The sequence below is a fragment of the Etheostoma spectabile genome, chromosome 21 (assembly GCF_008692095.1).
Source record: "Etheostoma spectabile isolate EspeVRDwgs_2016 chromosome 21, UIUC_Espe_1.0, whole genome shotgun sequence".
Lineage (NCBI taxonomy): Eukaryota > Metazoa > Chordata > Actinopteri > Perciformes > Percidae > Etheostoma > Etheostoma spectabile.
In genome coordinates this window covers 16,796,875-16,809,826 of record NC_045753.1, presented here as the reverse complement: position 1 = coordinate 16,809,826, position 12,952 = coordinate 16,796,875, and the positions used below count along the sequence as shown (strand labels likewise).

At 37.4% G+C, this 12,952-nt stretch overlaps 1 protein-coding gene across 31 annotated transcripts in view; it reads right to left on the bottom strand.

Annotated features, from left to right (window-relative positions):
* LOC116671648 (calcium-activated potassium channel subunit alpha-1) overlaps nucleotides 1–12,952 on the bottom strand; it is a 95,036-nt gene that overhangs the window by 35,307 nt on the left and 46,777 nt on the right. For 15 of the 31 annotated variants that reach the window (XM_032503004.1, XM_032503031.1, XM_032503030.1 and 12 more), the window contains exons 6-12: nucleotides 8,013–8,088; nucleotides 6,899–6,974; nucleotides 6,575–6,745; nucleotides 5,265–5,356; nucleotides 1,735–1,845; nucleotides 1,520–1,625; nucleotides 1,336–1,418 (exon numbers count right to left, since the gene is read on the bottom strand). In XM_032503004.1, coding sequence (XP_032358895.1) covers nucleotides 1,336–1,418; nucleotides 1,520–1,625; nucleotides 1,735–1,845; nucleotides 5,265–5,356; nucleotides 6,575–6,745; nucleotides 6,899–6,974; nucleotides 8,013–8,088 — 715 coding nt within the window. Of the gene's footprint in view, nucleotides 1–1,335; nucleotides 1,419–1,519; nucleotides 1,626–1,734; nucleotides 1,846–5,087; nucleotides 5,180–5,264; nucleotides 5,357–6,574; nucleotides 6,746–6,898; nucleotides 6,975–8,012; nucleotides 8,089–8,185; nucleotides 10,049–12,952 lie in introns of those variants that run through there. The other 16 variants (XM_032503005.1, XM_032503007.1, XM_032503006.1 and 13 more) reach the window with 3 other exon arrangements.

Sequence of the window (12,952 nt, the reverse complement as noted above, 5' to 3'; positions counted from 1 at the left end):
TTGCCCACTGACAAAGAAATGATCAGTCTATAATTGTAATGGTTGATTTATTTGAACAGTGAGAGACAGAATAACAATAAAAAAATCCAGAAAAACGCATGTCAAAAATCTTATAAATTGATTTGCATGGCAAGCGCAAAAGAGCCAAAGAGCTCCATTCTGGCCTCATCTGATCACAACACTTTCACCCAGTTGTCCTCTGAATCATTCAGATGTTCATTGGCAAACTTCAGATGGGCATGTATATGTATTTTCTTGAGCAGGGGAGCCTCGCGGGTGCTGCAGGAGTTCAGTCCATCACGGCGTTGTGTGTTACCGATTGTTTTCTTGGTGACTATGTTCCCAGCTGCCTTGACATCATTGACAAGATTCTCTTGTAGCCCATTCCAGACTTGTGCAGGTCTACAATCTTGTCCCTGCCATCCTTGGAAAGCTCTTTGGTCTTGGCCATGGTGGAGAGTTTGGAATATGATTGATTAATTGCTTCTGTGGACAGGTGTCTTTTATACAGGTAACACGCTGAGATTAGGAGCACTCCCTTTAAGAGTGTGCTCCTAATCTCAGCTCATTACCTGTATAAAATACACCTGGAAGCCAGAAATCTTTCTGATTGACAAGGGGTCAAATACTTATTTCCCTCATTAAAATGCAAATCAATTTATAACATTTTTGACATGTGTTTTTCTGGATTTTCATGTTATTCTGTCTCTCACTGTTGAAATAAATCTACCATTAAAAAGCTAGACTGATCATTTCTTTGTCAGTGGGCAAATGTACAAAATCAGCAGGGGATCAAATACTTTTTCCCCTCACTGTATTGTGTCAGAAGTGATTATTGAACAGTTATAATGCTATATTAATGAATTTCTGACTTCTAAAGAGCTAAATATTTGACTTAATGCAATTCTCCATTAAGCTTTTTTGTGTTGTATTTATATAGCAATGTATGTTTTGAAGAAACAGTTCTTCCAAGAACTAAAGTTGAAACCCATTAAAGTAACTTGTTTCTGTGTCCAAATTTTTCATTAAAAACTGTAATTGCCTGTGCACACGCTGATAAGGGCGTTGCCCAAAACTTACATTTTGAGGCAAAATTGGAGTGCTGTCCGAGTAGCTTTATGATTATTCACTTTTAAGATCCAGCAGCCAAAGCTGTCTAAGTATCTATTTAAGTAGAGCACATCCAGTCCTATTTTTCATTGAACCTTTTCCAATTTCAGTTCTTCCACTCCAAAAACGTGTACATTTCTGAGAAGATTCATCAAAATTGAACATAAATTGGCCACAGGGTTTAAAATAAATAGCGTAAATTGTGGAGCAGCTGCTTTGGTTTACCTCATGATGTTGGATGCATCCTCGGCATCAGGGTCTGCACAGTATTTGTTGGCTAAGATCAAACAGGCATCAGCCGATTCGATCTGGAAACAAAAATCACACACGTAAACAGAAAACATCAGTCAGTAACTTTACGGCAGTTTCCCTGTGAGCCACAGAGGACAAAGTCTCATCTGTCAGTTACCTTGACTCTGGCCAGGTCGTGTGGGTTCAGGACAGATCCTTGGTAAAACTCCACCTGAGTGAAGTGGCGCTTGAACAAGGCTTCCAGCTCAAGATTAGGGGAAATACTGGGATAAAAAAGAGAAACTCTTAACTCTGAGGAGGAGCACTATTTCTATTCTCCTGAAGAGATGATTGTTTTTTCTTGAGTGATGATTTTTGCGGTTTTGTACTTACTTATGGAGAAAAACAATTTCTACATTGACATCATCCCTGTCCTTGTGTAGGAAGTCTTTTAGAAAGTTGGACACACTCTCAAGTGTTATATGACCACAGACCACGATGTGCCTGGAAAACGAGGTGCAGAATCATAATGAAACTAAAATGTAGTCTTGAATAAAAGTCAACACACACACACACACACAAGTTGTTGTTTTATCTTCATCTTTGTCCTATCAAAAGGTAAATCTGAGATGAGAGAAATGTAATGGTACAGTAATCAGTACTGTTTTTATTTATGTGATTTATTTGAAATGATAAAAACTATGTTACAGGATAGATGTTTCTGCCGTGACAAGTGAGGACTGAGTGAATAAGTCAGAGAGCACTGTAGATTTCAGTATCCGATTATACAGGATCAGTTTACTTAGATGGAGATTATGTAATCAGCACAGTTTATCTTGATTCCCACACATCACAGATTCATTATGTAAGGAACCCAGTTTAGATTTCTTCCTATGTGTTTTAGGTTTTTATTTACAAATTTACAAAGAAAATAATTTAAGATGATTACTCAGGTTTCATCTCACTGTACTGCAGTGATTCTTTGTGACTTTAATGTACAATAAATGCATCGTAATCATTGTTATTTTGCATCACTTGTTCCGCTAATTTCTAAAAGGAAAAGAGGATGATACATCTATGACAGTAATGGCGCAAATGACAAGTAGAGATGAAGAAGAAGACAGAGGGAAATAGAAAAATAACAATGCATTAATATTTAAATGTAAGGAGTCGTAAATAAAACCATACAGGGATAGAATTAGACACATATGGTTTAAATTTCTCAAAACTATTGAAAAGGTGAAAAGTTGGGACTATGTTAGCTGCTAAAACTGTAAAGCCATTATGTTGACCAGATGTTTATGTGAGTTAATCTTATCAAATACAAAAACACACACAAGCTGACTGTTAACAAATAATTAAAACATTTGACAGAATAATGGCTACAGAATTGTACAAGATACACAAACATGACTTAGGAAGCTTCAATTGTTAGATTTCTACAAAACAAAAGAAGCAAAGATTTGGTTTAAGAGAGTTTCCAAAACCAAGTCTAACTTCTGCCAAACTAAGTGAATGAACACTAGTACCTAAAGCATGCTACAAGAAGATATATTTTGTTTGGAGGCATCCAGCAGAATCTCATCTTTAGAAATGTGTATATGTTAAAGGAATGGTTTGGTAGATGGGGAAAAGCACTTATTTGATCTTTGATCTGTGCATTAAATGTGAAGCTAGAGCCAGGAGGCAATTAGCTTAGCTTAGCTTAGCAGGGGGGAAACAGCTAGCCTTATTCTGTCTAATGACAGAAATACACATACCAGCACATCTAAAGATCACTAATTAACATGTTTAAAAAAAAACAATCCAGGCACAAAAATGTATGTAAAAGATAAGTTGTATTTTGACGGGGTGTTAAGCTGTTTTCACACCACAGTGCAGCAACCACCTACATGCAATAGCATTCCCCAAAGTGGCGTGTCAAACTTCTGCCGTTACCGGCAGACGTTCAGCTCAGTAAACTCCGCGCGGCAGAGCAAAATATGTTCACGTTTACATGCGGCAACCGCTTCATACATCTACCGCTGTGATTGAAATCGCTTGAAATAACTATAGCCAGGTAGTTACCATGTGGCAGTGTCAAAGGCCCATTATATGCTAAGCTAGGCAAAGCTAACTCCCTCCTGGCCCTAGCTTCATATTTATCGCACAGACATAAGAGTGATTGATTTTACTATCTAACTTTTCTAACTATTCCTGTAAACTCAACATCACTTTTATTTAGTCCTGAGGGTGTAGGTCAGACTGAAGATAAAGGCCAAGAATATTCTGCAGCAAAAGCATGAAAAATAGACAAGCATGGCAACAACAAAGTTTTTCAAGAACAGAAAAACAAAGTTCCGAAGCAAGCAAGGGCGTGAGGAATTGGATGTATGAGTTTGATCATTTAATTAAATAATAAATACTGAACTCAGGTAAACTTCAGTTTATTAAGTTTATAATTTTGTCAAATTCCTGTCTTTAAATTCCCCCCACTGGTAGGCCTATGAACAAATTGTTACCATTTGAGAAAACATACAAACATAAAGTGATTTATCTCTACAGCAACTCCATACTGTATAAAAAAGATCATTAGTGAGAAGTATTTGTAGGGTTGTCTATCAATCCTTATTTTCCTTTGAAAAGATATTTATATTTTATGTTATGTTATTTGGGCAATTTGTCTTTTGAGCTTGGGTGGGTGAACAGAGAGATGGGTGAACAAAATCAAACTGTGTGAATGAAATGAAAATGAAAATCTGATTTAGAAACACGAATTTGGCACAAATGTAGATCAACAATAAGCAGCTTCATTGCAAGTAAGACACCACAAAAGATGTAGGATTTTCAATGTGTCACAGTAGAATAAACTGTGCTACACCTGTCTAAATAATGTTATACACAGTATAATAGGGAATGCTGTTATAAAAACTAAAGTTATTTATCACTTTTATATTGTTGCCATGGATAACACATATTTCTGATTGGCTGGCAGCTGTCCATTAAAATCATACTACAAGATACAAACATAACAATTTACCGATTTCTGAAGCAAAACTAAGATTTAATAAAATGTTAAAATAAATAAAAAATAAAATATACTCTTGCTTAATTAGATATGCTACTCAGTATACAGTATATTTAAAAATATATATATATATATATTCTGGCATGGATAATCACAGTTTATATTACAGGTATAGATCAGAGAGAAAATCCTACATGTCCCATCGACAATAATACATTTACATGGATACACAGCAAAAAATCTCTGTCGTATTGAGTCATTTTGGTCTTTCATGAGCTCTAAAAGTCCTATTTTCTGAAAACAAAAAATCAACATAAAATACTAAAATTATAAAGTTATTCAACATACTGACAACAGGTTTTTTTTTTTTTTTAAACACTACCATATTTATTTTCTTTTTTGAAGAAAATAAGACTTTTAGAACAGACAAAAATCCCTTTTTGAAGGAGAGATGTTTTTGCTGTGTAAACGCAGACGTTCATTCATGACAAGCAGCAATGACAGCTTGCACAGGTAAAAGCAGCAGCAATACAACAAACTCTACACATTGATCATGGCCAAGTTCTTCAGTCACAGTGTGACTTTAGTGCTAATTGAGATCATTACATCTCAAATTACAGTTTCATGATGGCTATTTAAGCAAACATCAAGGTATATCACCTCTTTACAAAAGGGCCAATTGAGTCACACACAACCACACCATTAAAAGTTTGCTGTTTTTTTCATTTGTTTGACTTACTTTCTGCCTCTGGTCGAGTTATAACTCCCTCCATATTTCTTCCGATTAAGGATGAGAGCAGCAATTTCTGGCACGTAGCGAGCAAACATGGCCTACATGCATGAAAAAGAAAAAGAAAAGGGCATGCAGAGAAGGTTCTACTGCGTTGGAGGCAGTAGAGCCTCCTTGAATACTTACTTTCTCCCATTAACCGCACTATAGGAACCACCATATTTCTTGCGGTTTCCTATTAACTCTATGATTTCAGGGACGTAGCTCGCAAACATGGCCTAAGGAGAAGATAGGAGACAGAAGAAGAGACTAAAAAAAAGATAGGCAAAGAAGAGCAGGTCCTCTATTTTTAAAGACACATGTCTACGAGAGGAACACTACTGTGTTTGCAGAAGTGGTATTAGTATTTATTTGCTAACAGGAAAAAAAAAGAAGAAAAAAAAGTTCATCCAAATAAGTCGACTGAATGTAGCCTGAAGTTATATCACAGTTACATTCAAAATATCAAGAAAAGTATGAAAATGAATAAGGACATTTTAAGCCAATATTTACGGGTATATTGGAAGAGTAAAGGAGAAAAATGACAGCTGATGAGCGATATGTCAATCTGTGACAGAGAAATAAAAATTGTAAAAATCAAGAGAAAGCCTTATGTGCCATGTTTCGTCCAACAAACACACATGTCAGGTTGATTTGGATAGCGCAGCCAAACGGATGGCAGACATTAACTTAACTCTAATGGTCTACACTGCTGCACAACAACCGGAAACACTCGGTTAGCAGGTTTTAAACCGTTAACTTCCTTTAATTTAGGATTCATTTAAGTGTAAAACTGCCAATTAAACTTTTACACTCAACTCTATCCATATTACAGTGTGTTACCATTATGTTATGAATAATGCTTTATGATTTGGAAATGAGCTCTTTAAATCAGGTAACTCAGGTCTGTAGTAAATCCCGCAGAATGTTTTATGTAAGATTAAGGATTTATTTGATCATCATTTTGTGAAATCTCCACTTCATGCATTTCATAAACTAAAATGCCTTTGAATGATTGTGCAGAAACCAAGATAATGTCGCTACATCCATCAAACTAGGCTATAATAAATCACATCTGTATCATTGTGTTTGTTGGAAAGAGGGAGGGGAAGCAGGAGGGTGGAGCCACCTGAAACCGCAGTACTTTTACAGTTAATAACAGATGCAAAAAAGATCTCAAATATTCTACATCTCTAATGAGAATGAATAAATAACAGTACAAAGCGTCAGCATTATACCTGAATAAATGCTGCAATACTGTGGACAATTCAAACAATACACAACATGCAACATACTGTGGTGACGTGGTGAGCCACAAAAACACCTCAGTGTAAACAACAGGTGAAGGGTGTCCTGAGTTGAGAGCATGTCCCATGCGTTTGTAACACCAGCCGGGCTGTGATGATTGGTGGCATGGAGGATATTAAGCAGGAATAAGTAACGAGAGGGATTTTTACCAAACCACCGAGGATGAAGAAGACCATAAACAGGCGACCCAGGGTGGTTTTTGCATAAACGTCTCCATAGCCAACAGTGGACATAGTAACCATGAGTAAGTAGACACATTCCCAGTAGGAAAGTGCCTGGGAATTTTGGAAGTTTTCCCAAGGATCCCCTGAGTTTTCCACCTGGAACAGAGGTCGAGATTTGTACAACAACGTGGAAAAAATAAGTGCGTAGTATGAAAAGTATTAAAAGTAAAAACTAAATCAGTACAAAGTGAGTGCTCATTTGCAATACCAACATGTTTTAACAAAATTAAACAGCTCCCACTAACTTACCAAATGAATAAATCCCGCTGCAGTTAGCCATGTGCTTATGAAGATTGAACACAGGTTCACCAGCTTTATTGAGTTGCTATTTAAAAAAGAGTCAGACAACAAAATTTGAGTTGTTAATTATTAGTTAGTACATTGGTTTAAGGAAAATATAGTCCAGAATGTCAAAGCACGTTGCTAGATTGGAAGGTAAATGCTCAGCATTATATAGCTTTCAAATTGTATTCAGTCAGGAGAGTGATGTTGTGTAAAGGAGCTACAGAGAGAAATTGTTATTATATTACTAAATAATGCTAAATTAAAAATAGAAGTTATAAAAAGAAAAAGCCTGACTTCAACAAAAGCATGTCGTACAAATCCTGCTTAAAGCTATCGCATTTAATGTAATGGAAATAATTTTTAGAATTAAAGTGCATACTTTGTATTATTTTGTCATAAAAACATCTATTAGTAATTGAACCATGTATTTTCATGAGTTTGCATACACTGCCATGCAATTTCCACACAAAAAGCATCTTATGATTTAAAAAACATGACTAATGTAAACATAAACACATGCACTTTGTTAGCAAATGTCTTCCTCAAATGTAGGTACTGTAAGATTTATGTGTGTTAAAGTTCTTTAAATAATACTAATAGTAATAATAATAATAATATGTATGCAGTACAAGTCCTTGCTTGAACTCTGTCCTCTCCTACTCTGTGTTCTGTCTTTACCTTCTTCTGAATGAATGAGAAAAGAGATTATTCTAAAGCATTTTGTTACTCTATAAGCTCTTCCTGACATCTGTGCAAAAAGCTTTAACTCCGAGCAGCGAGGAGACAAACAGAGAGCTGTTCTGTTCAACACTCCATCATTTAAGTACACGTTACTGACTGCAGTACTGAGGAGTAAACTTAATATTAATGTTAATCAAATCAAATGAAAGCAAGTGCTCATGCATATTTTGCTTCAGGGAAAACATTGCAAAAACATTTCCCCTTCAAAATAAAACTATATTGATGCTTATATCTACAAAAAGTTTGCTTTACATCACTTTACATGCAATGTTCACACATAAAACGGCAAACCGTCTGCTACATTGGCAAAAAGTAAATAAAATATGAATACACTTACCTTGTCTTTAGTATATTCAAAAATTGTAAAATTTCTGAGAACTGTATCAACCTTAAGGCCCTTAAAAACCTCAAGCCTGGGAGAAAAAAAAAAATCATAAAGAAGTTATCAGAGATGATTAATAACAATAGAAACAACATCAAAAGCAATTTGACCTTACAAGAACATCGTACCTTTAATACCTTCATCCATGTTTATCAACTTCATTGGATTCATATTGTCAGAAAAAATATACTCCAATTGATCAAGCAATACTTAGCCTTACTGTATCTTAAAAGAAAACGTTCTTAAATATGTGGTGGAAAAAATTAAAACAAGCTCAACATCCTAGATATCGCTTCACCAACCCACAACTCTTTAATCTCAGTAGCCACGGGAAGCACCGGCATCTACCTGATACACGTTTCACTCCTGCTGGATGAAACGTGGAAGAGATGAAAAACTGGATTAGAGACAGGTGGACACTGTCACACCAAACTCAATGATTAACCAGACGTGACGTCAAATCCCACATGGGAGGATGTTTATGGGAAGAAAAAAAAAAAACTTGTGCTAGTTGCCAAGAGTTCAAGGACAGCAAAACACCGACAAAATCAGCCGTGACAACCCCAGCCTGAGCTCCTCTACACGATTTCTGATTGACTGCATCACATCATTTAAGCCTCACAAACGTGAAATCACAAGCACAATGTGACCAGTTTACTGTTGTTTCTGTCAGACAAACATCTCCTACAAAAACATGACTTATTAAGAAAAATACCTTCTTTTTTTATTGTTTATGTTTCATCATTAGGTGCGCTACCATAAACTACCTGCTAAATGGAACCTCCCACCTGAGTTTAAAAGTGAAATGATTCCTTGATCTGACTCAGAAAAAAAGCTGAATCCACTGCAGTGCCGGTGCGGCATGTACAATTAAATGCCAATTTTAGCCAAGAGTGAGCAATCAAGTAAAAAAATTTCTGCATGCTTTAATCTGGCAGACAAATTTTCCTGCTGGAATAGATGTGTGTGAATGTCCAATGACACAAATCAAAGACATTACGGGCAATCATTCCGCTAGGAAAGTATAAATAAATAATCTTTTATGAAATGACGTGAACTGTGGTGTGCCTCGCCAAAGCTCATCTTTCATTTCAAGTGAGCGTTTGCCAGATGGGGATCATAATACAGAGCAAATCCTGAACCTGAACCTGCTCCAGCTGGAGTCCAAATACCTCTGGACATGCCAGCCTTCAGCTTTATTGGCGATTCCCCCCATTCCCACGTCCTGCCGGTCTTACCCCAGTAGGAGATTACATGGAAGCATGCACTGAGACTGTAGCAGATGCTGTCCTGGTCCTCTTTCTCGCTGACCTGCGCATGGCTCATCCGGACTCTGTAGCCCTTCTGGAAGAGCTCCCCGGTCGATTTCTTGCGCCTCCTTGTGTTACAAACTGTCTGAGAGTGTGTGCCTCCATCGGGCCCCCTGTACACCAATATCTTAGTGGGAATCATGTCTGGAAATTACTCTTTGTAGGCAAAAGTTTCCAACGTTAAGTCCAAAAACTGCTTCACATCCACACCTTAATGTTCCCAGCTACCATGTAAAAAAAAAAAAGATATGATCCTCCTCCAAAAAGAGAAAAACAAGACAAAAAGAAGGTGCTCTTACGATTTTAGCACCCAAGAGATTGGCGTGAAAAAGGACTGTTTTTTGTTGAAGCCGTTTTCATATGATCACCTCAGACCTTCATAGCATCCTCGCTGTGATCAGGCGCATTCGGCAAGCTTAAAGCAAACCCTTTTCCCATCAGGATATTAGAGTGTAAGCTCCTTTAGCATTCATCCAGGGAAAGGAAGAGGCCAGACAGCTAGTCTGTCCATCAGCTGGCTTCCCAGTGTAACCTACAACTCATCCCTATAACTCCGCAACTGCTCTTGACAAAACAAATTTCATTCTCTAATCTTGGACAAGAACAACATGTCTTGCCTTTAGAGCAAAAAAAAAACAAGTCATGTGAACAGCCAGCAAAGCTGTTTACAGGAAAAATAACAAGCTTTGGCAATCAATCATTTTGTTTTTTACTATGGGTTTAGTGATTCAGCATTAATCCCTAAATTAATCACAGCTGATGTAATAACCGCCATTGTACTTGACTTAAAATCTAAATGCGCAGCTTGAAAACCGTCACTGCAAATAGAGGAAATGCAACAGCCGATGGAAATCTAAGTCTGTAAAGTCCATTTGAGCTGAAATGTAAAAATTAAATTTGCATGTGTCACTTCTGTTTTTGGTTTTTCTTCAAAAAAAAAAAGGAGGGCAAAGAAGAAAAAATATTTTTAGGTCCTGTACTTTCTTATAATTGCCTGTAAACTAACTGCTTTATAAAAGTGTTCAATTGGAACACTTTTGAGTTAGGTACTGTGATTTCTAGGAGTTGCTGGAACAGAGCAGACCCCCAAAAGGGCTGCAACTTAAATCTGACTAAAAGAAATAAAATTGCCACACAAAGTTATGTTATTCTTTTCAGACTTTCCTTTAATATTGCCTTTTTCTTGTTCTATTTTTGGATCACTTTGGTTCTTCAGAACTTATTTAAATTTTTTTTTTTCAATTCACTCTACATAAAGTTAAAACAGTCACAACTGTGAGACCTATGTATCAGATGATGAGGGGTTTGCAAAGAAAACATAGTTTTGATTTAAGGGTGAGTCACAAGCCAAAAAGGTCAAACCTGCATATAATATAAATTAAAAGAGAGCTTCTCTTTAACATGAAATTCTGAAAATCAACAACTGCCCAAAAACTCAACAACAAACTAAACTCAAATGACTGTCTAGGAACTGTGTTTCACATTCTTCCCTTAATCAAATTACATAGCTATTCACAGTAAAAACCTTAGAGAATTAAAATCATTGCTGACCCCTAAGTAAGGAAGCACTGCTTAAGATCATTTGCATTTGAGGACATTTAGTTTGGACAATTTAACCTAAAAGAAACTTCCTTCATTTCAGCTCAGTAGAAAAAAGCTACAACATGTGGCAACCAAGACATGGATATCACTTATCTGGAAGAGTTATGTTGTTGTTGAATTTGAAAGAGTTGGACTAGATTATTTCCGCTTTCAAAGATAAACATCATCTACAGTGTTTTACGCAAGCTTCTTTCTGCATGACGGCCTGTCCTATGTAACATCCCAAAAGTGTGTCATGCTCACACGTGCCAGCCTTTCATGCATCAGTGTTCATGTCAACCTCGTCACCAAAACCGCCTTCCTTCACCTCCGCCCCTCTCTTTCCACCCCTGCACTCCACACATCCATGCCCTCATCACCTCCAGAATGGACTACTGCAGCAGAATTCTTTACGGACTACCAGACAAAATCACCAACAAACTCCAATACGTCCAGAACTCAGCTGCCCGCCGTCTCACCTCCACCTGTCGTCAAGACCACATCACCCCTGTTCTCTGCAACCTCCACCGGCTCCCAGTCAAACACAGAATCAAATCAAAATACTTCTCCTGACATACAAAGCACTGAATAACCTTGCCCCTCCATACCTCTCCGTCCTTCTCACCCGCCACACTCCCACCCACCTCTTCAGGTCAGACGATGCTAACCCCCCCCAAGATCATCAGAACTAAGCTCCAGACCTGGAGAGACCAATCCTTCTCAGCTGCTGCACCCACCCTCCGGAACGCCCTCCCCAAACACAGTCGAGTCAAGCACCCTACCATCCTTCAAACAAGCCCTCAAAACTCAACTTCAAACTTGCTTTGTCATGTTAACAGACTTTCCCAGTGTTTTCTCTCTTTTTCTTTGAACACCTCTCCTCTTTACCTGTACTTATCCATGCACCTATGTGTCTTTCTTTTCTTTTTTTGTCTGTCATGTCTATGTAGCTTTCGTTTGTTTGTAAACCTAAACAGTAAAGCGTCTTTGAGTGTTTAGAAAAGCGCTATAAAATAAATGTATTACTATTATTATTATTATTATTATTATTATTATTAATGTTAGTATGAGAGAATATTAGCACATACAGTGTGAATTTGTGTCAACATGTTCAGACATGAGGATTGGCTGACTGGCTGATTGGCCGAGCGCCTGGTAAAATATAGAGTTTTGTTCAGAGGAGGGAGTTGGACAGCTGCTGCTGAGCTGGTATGACCTAGTCACCTGTTTAACCTCAGTTTAACTAAACATTTAATCAGTCCCTAATCCTCCATGACCAACTGCTCACTGACTATACTGACTGAGATTATGTCTGAAAGAGAATTCTTTCCACTGGAATTGGATCTAAAAATCACAGGAAATATCAGTATATCTTTTAAGCTTCATGTTCATTTGAACAACAAAAATTACACAAAAGTATTTTGTACACGGTCAACTATGTGCATGGCTACTTGTTTGTTTGCTGTCTGCTGGAGTCTAGCAGGATGTGTTGCATTTGGTTTGTGTGAAATACAGAAAATAGAAGAGCAACACCTACACAAACGGTAGCAACCTAACAAGATGGGAACAGTAACAGAATTGCAGGAATGCTCACATTGTTTAACTCAGGACTTCTAAGAAATGCAGCCAAAACAATCATGTAGAGGAAATATGGTAATATAATATGAATATCTTTCCAAAATAAGTGATGGGTTGGTCTTTCCTCCATCATATCTGTGACAACTTCTTCAGTAAACAGCAACAGAAAGCAGCACCACATTGAGCAGCTGAACTCCTGTGCCCTTTTATGTGAACCCAGAACATCACTGAAACACCAAACAAAGAGTAGTTGTAGTAGGCCTATATCATTTGAGTTCGGTGTCATGGTCAATTCATACCATATCATACACGCACGCACTCACGCACGCACGCACGCACGCACGCAGGGGGCGGAGAGGTCTGAGGGCTTAATTTTTTAAGACAGCGTGGTAGGGCTGCACGATATTACCTAAAATTAAAATCACG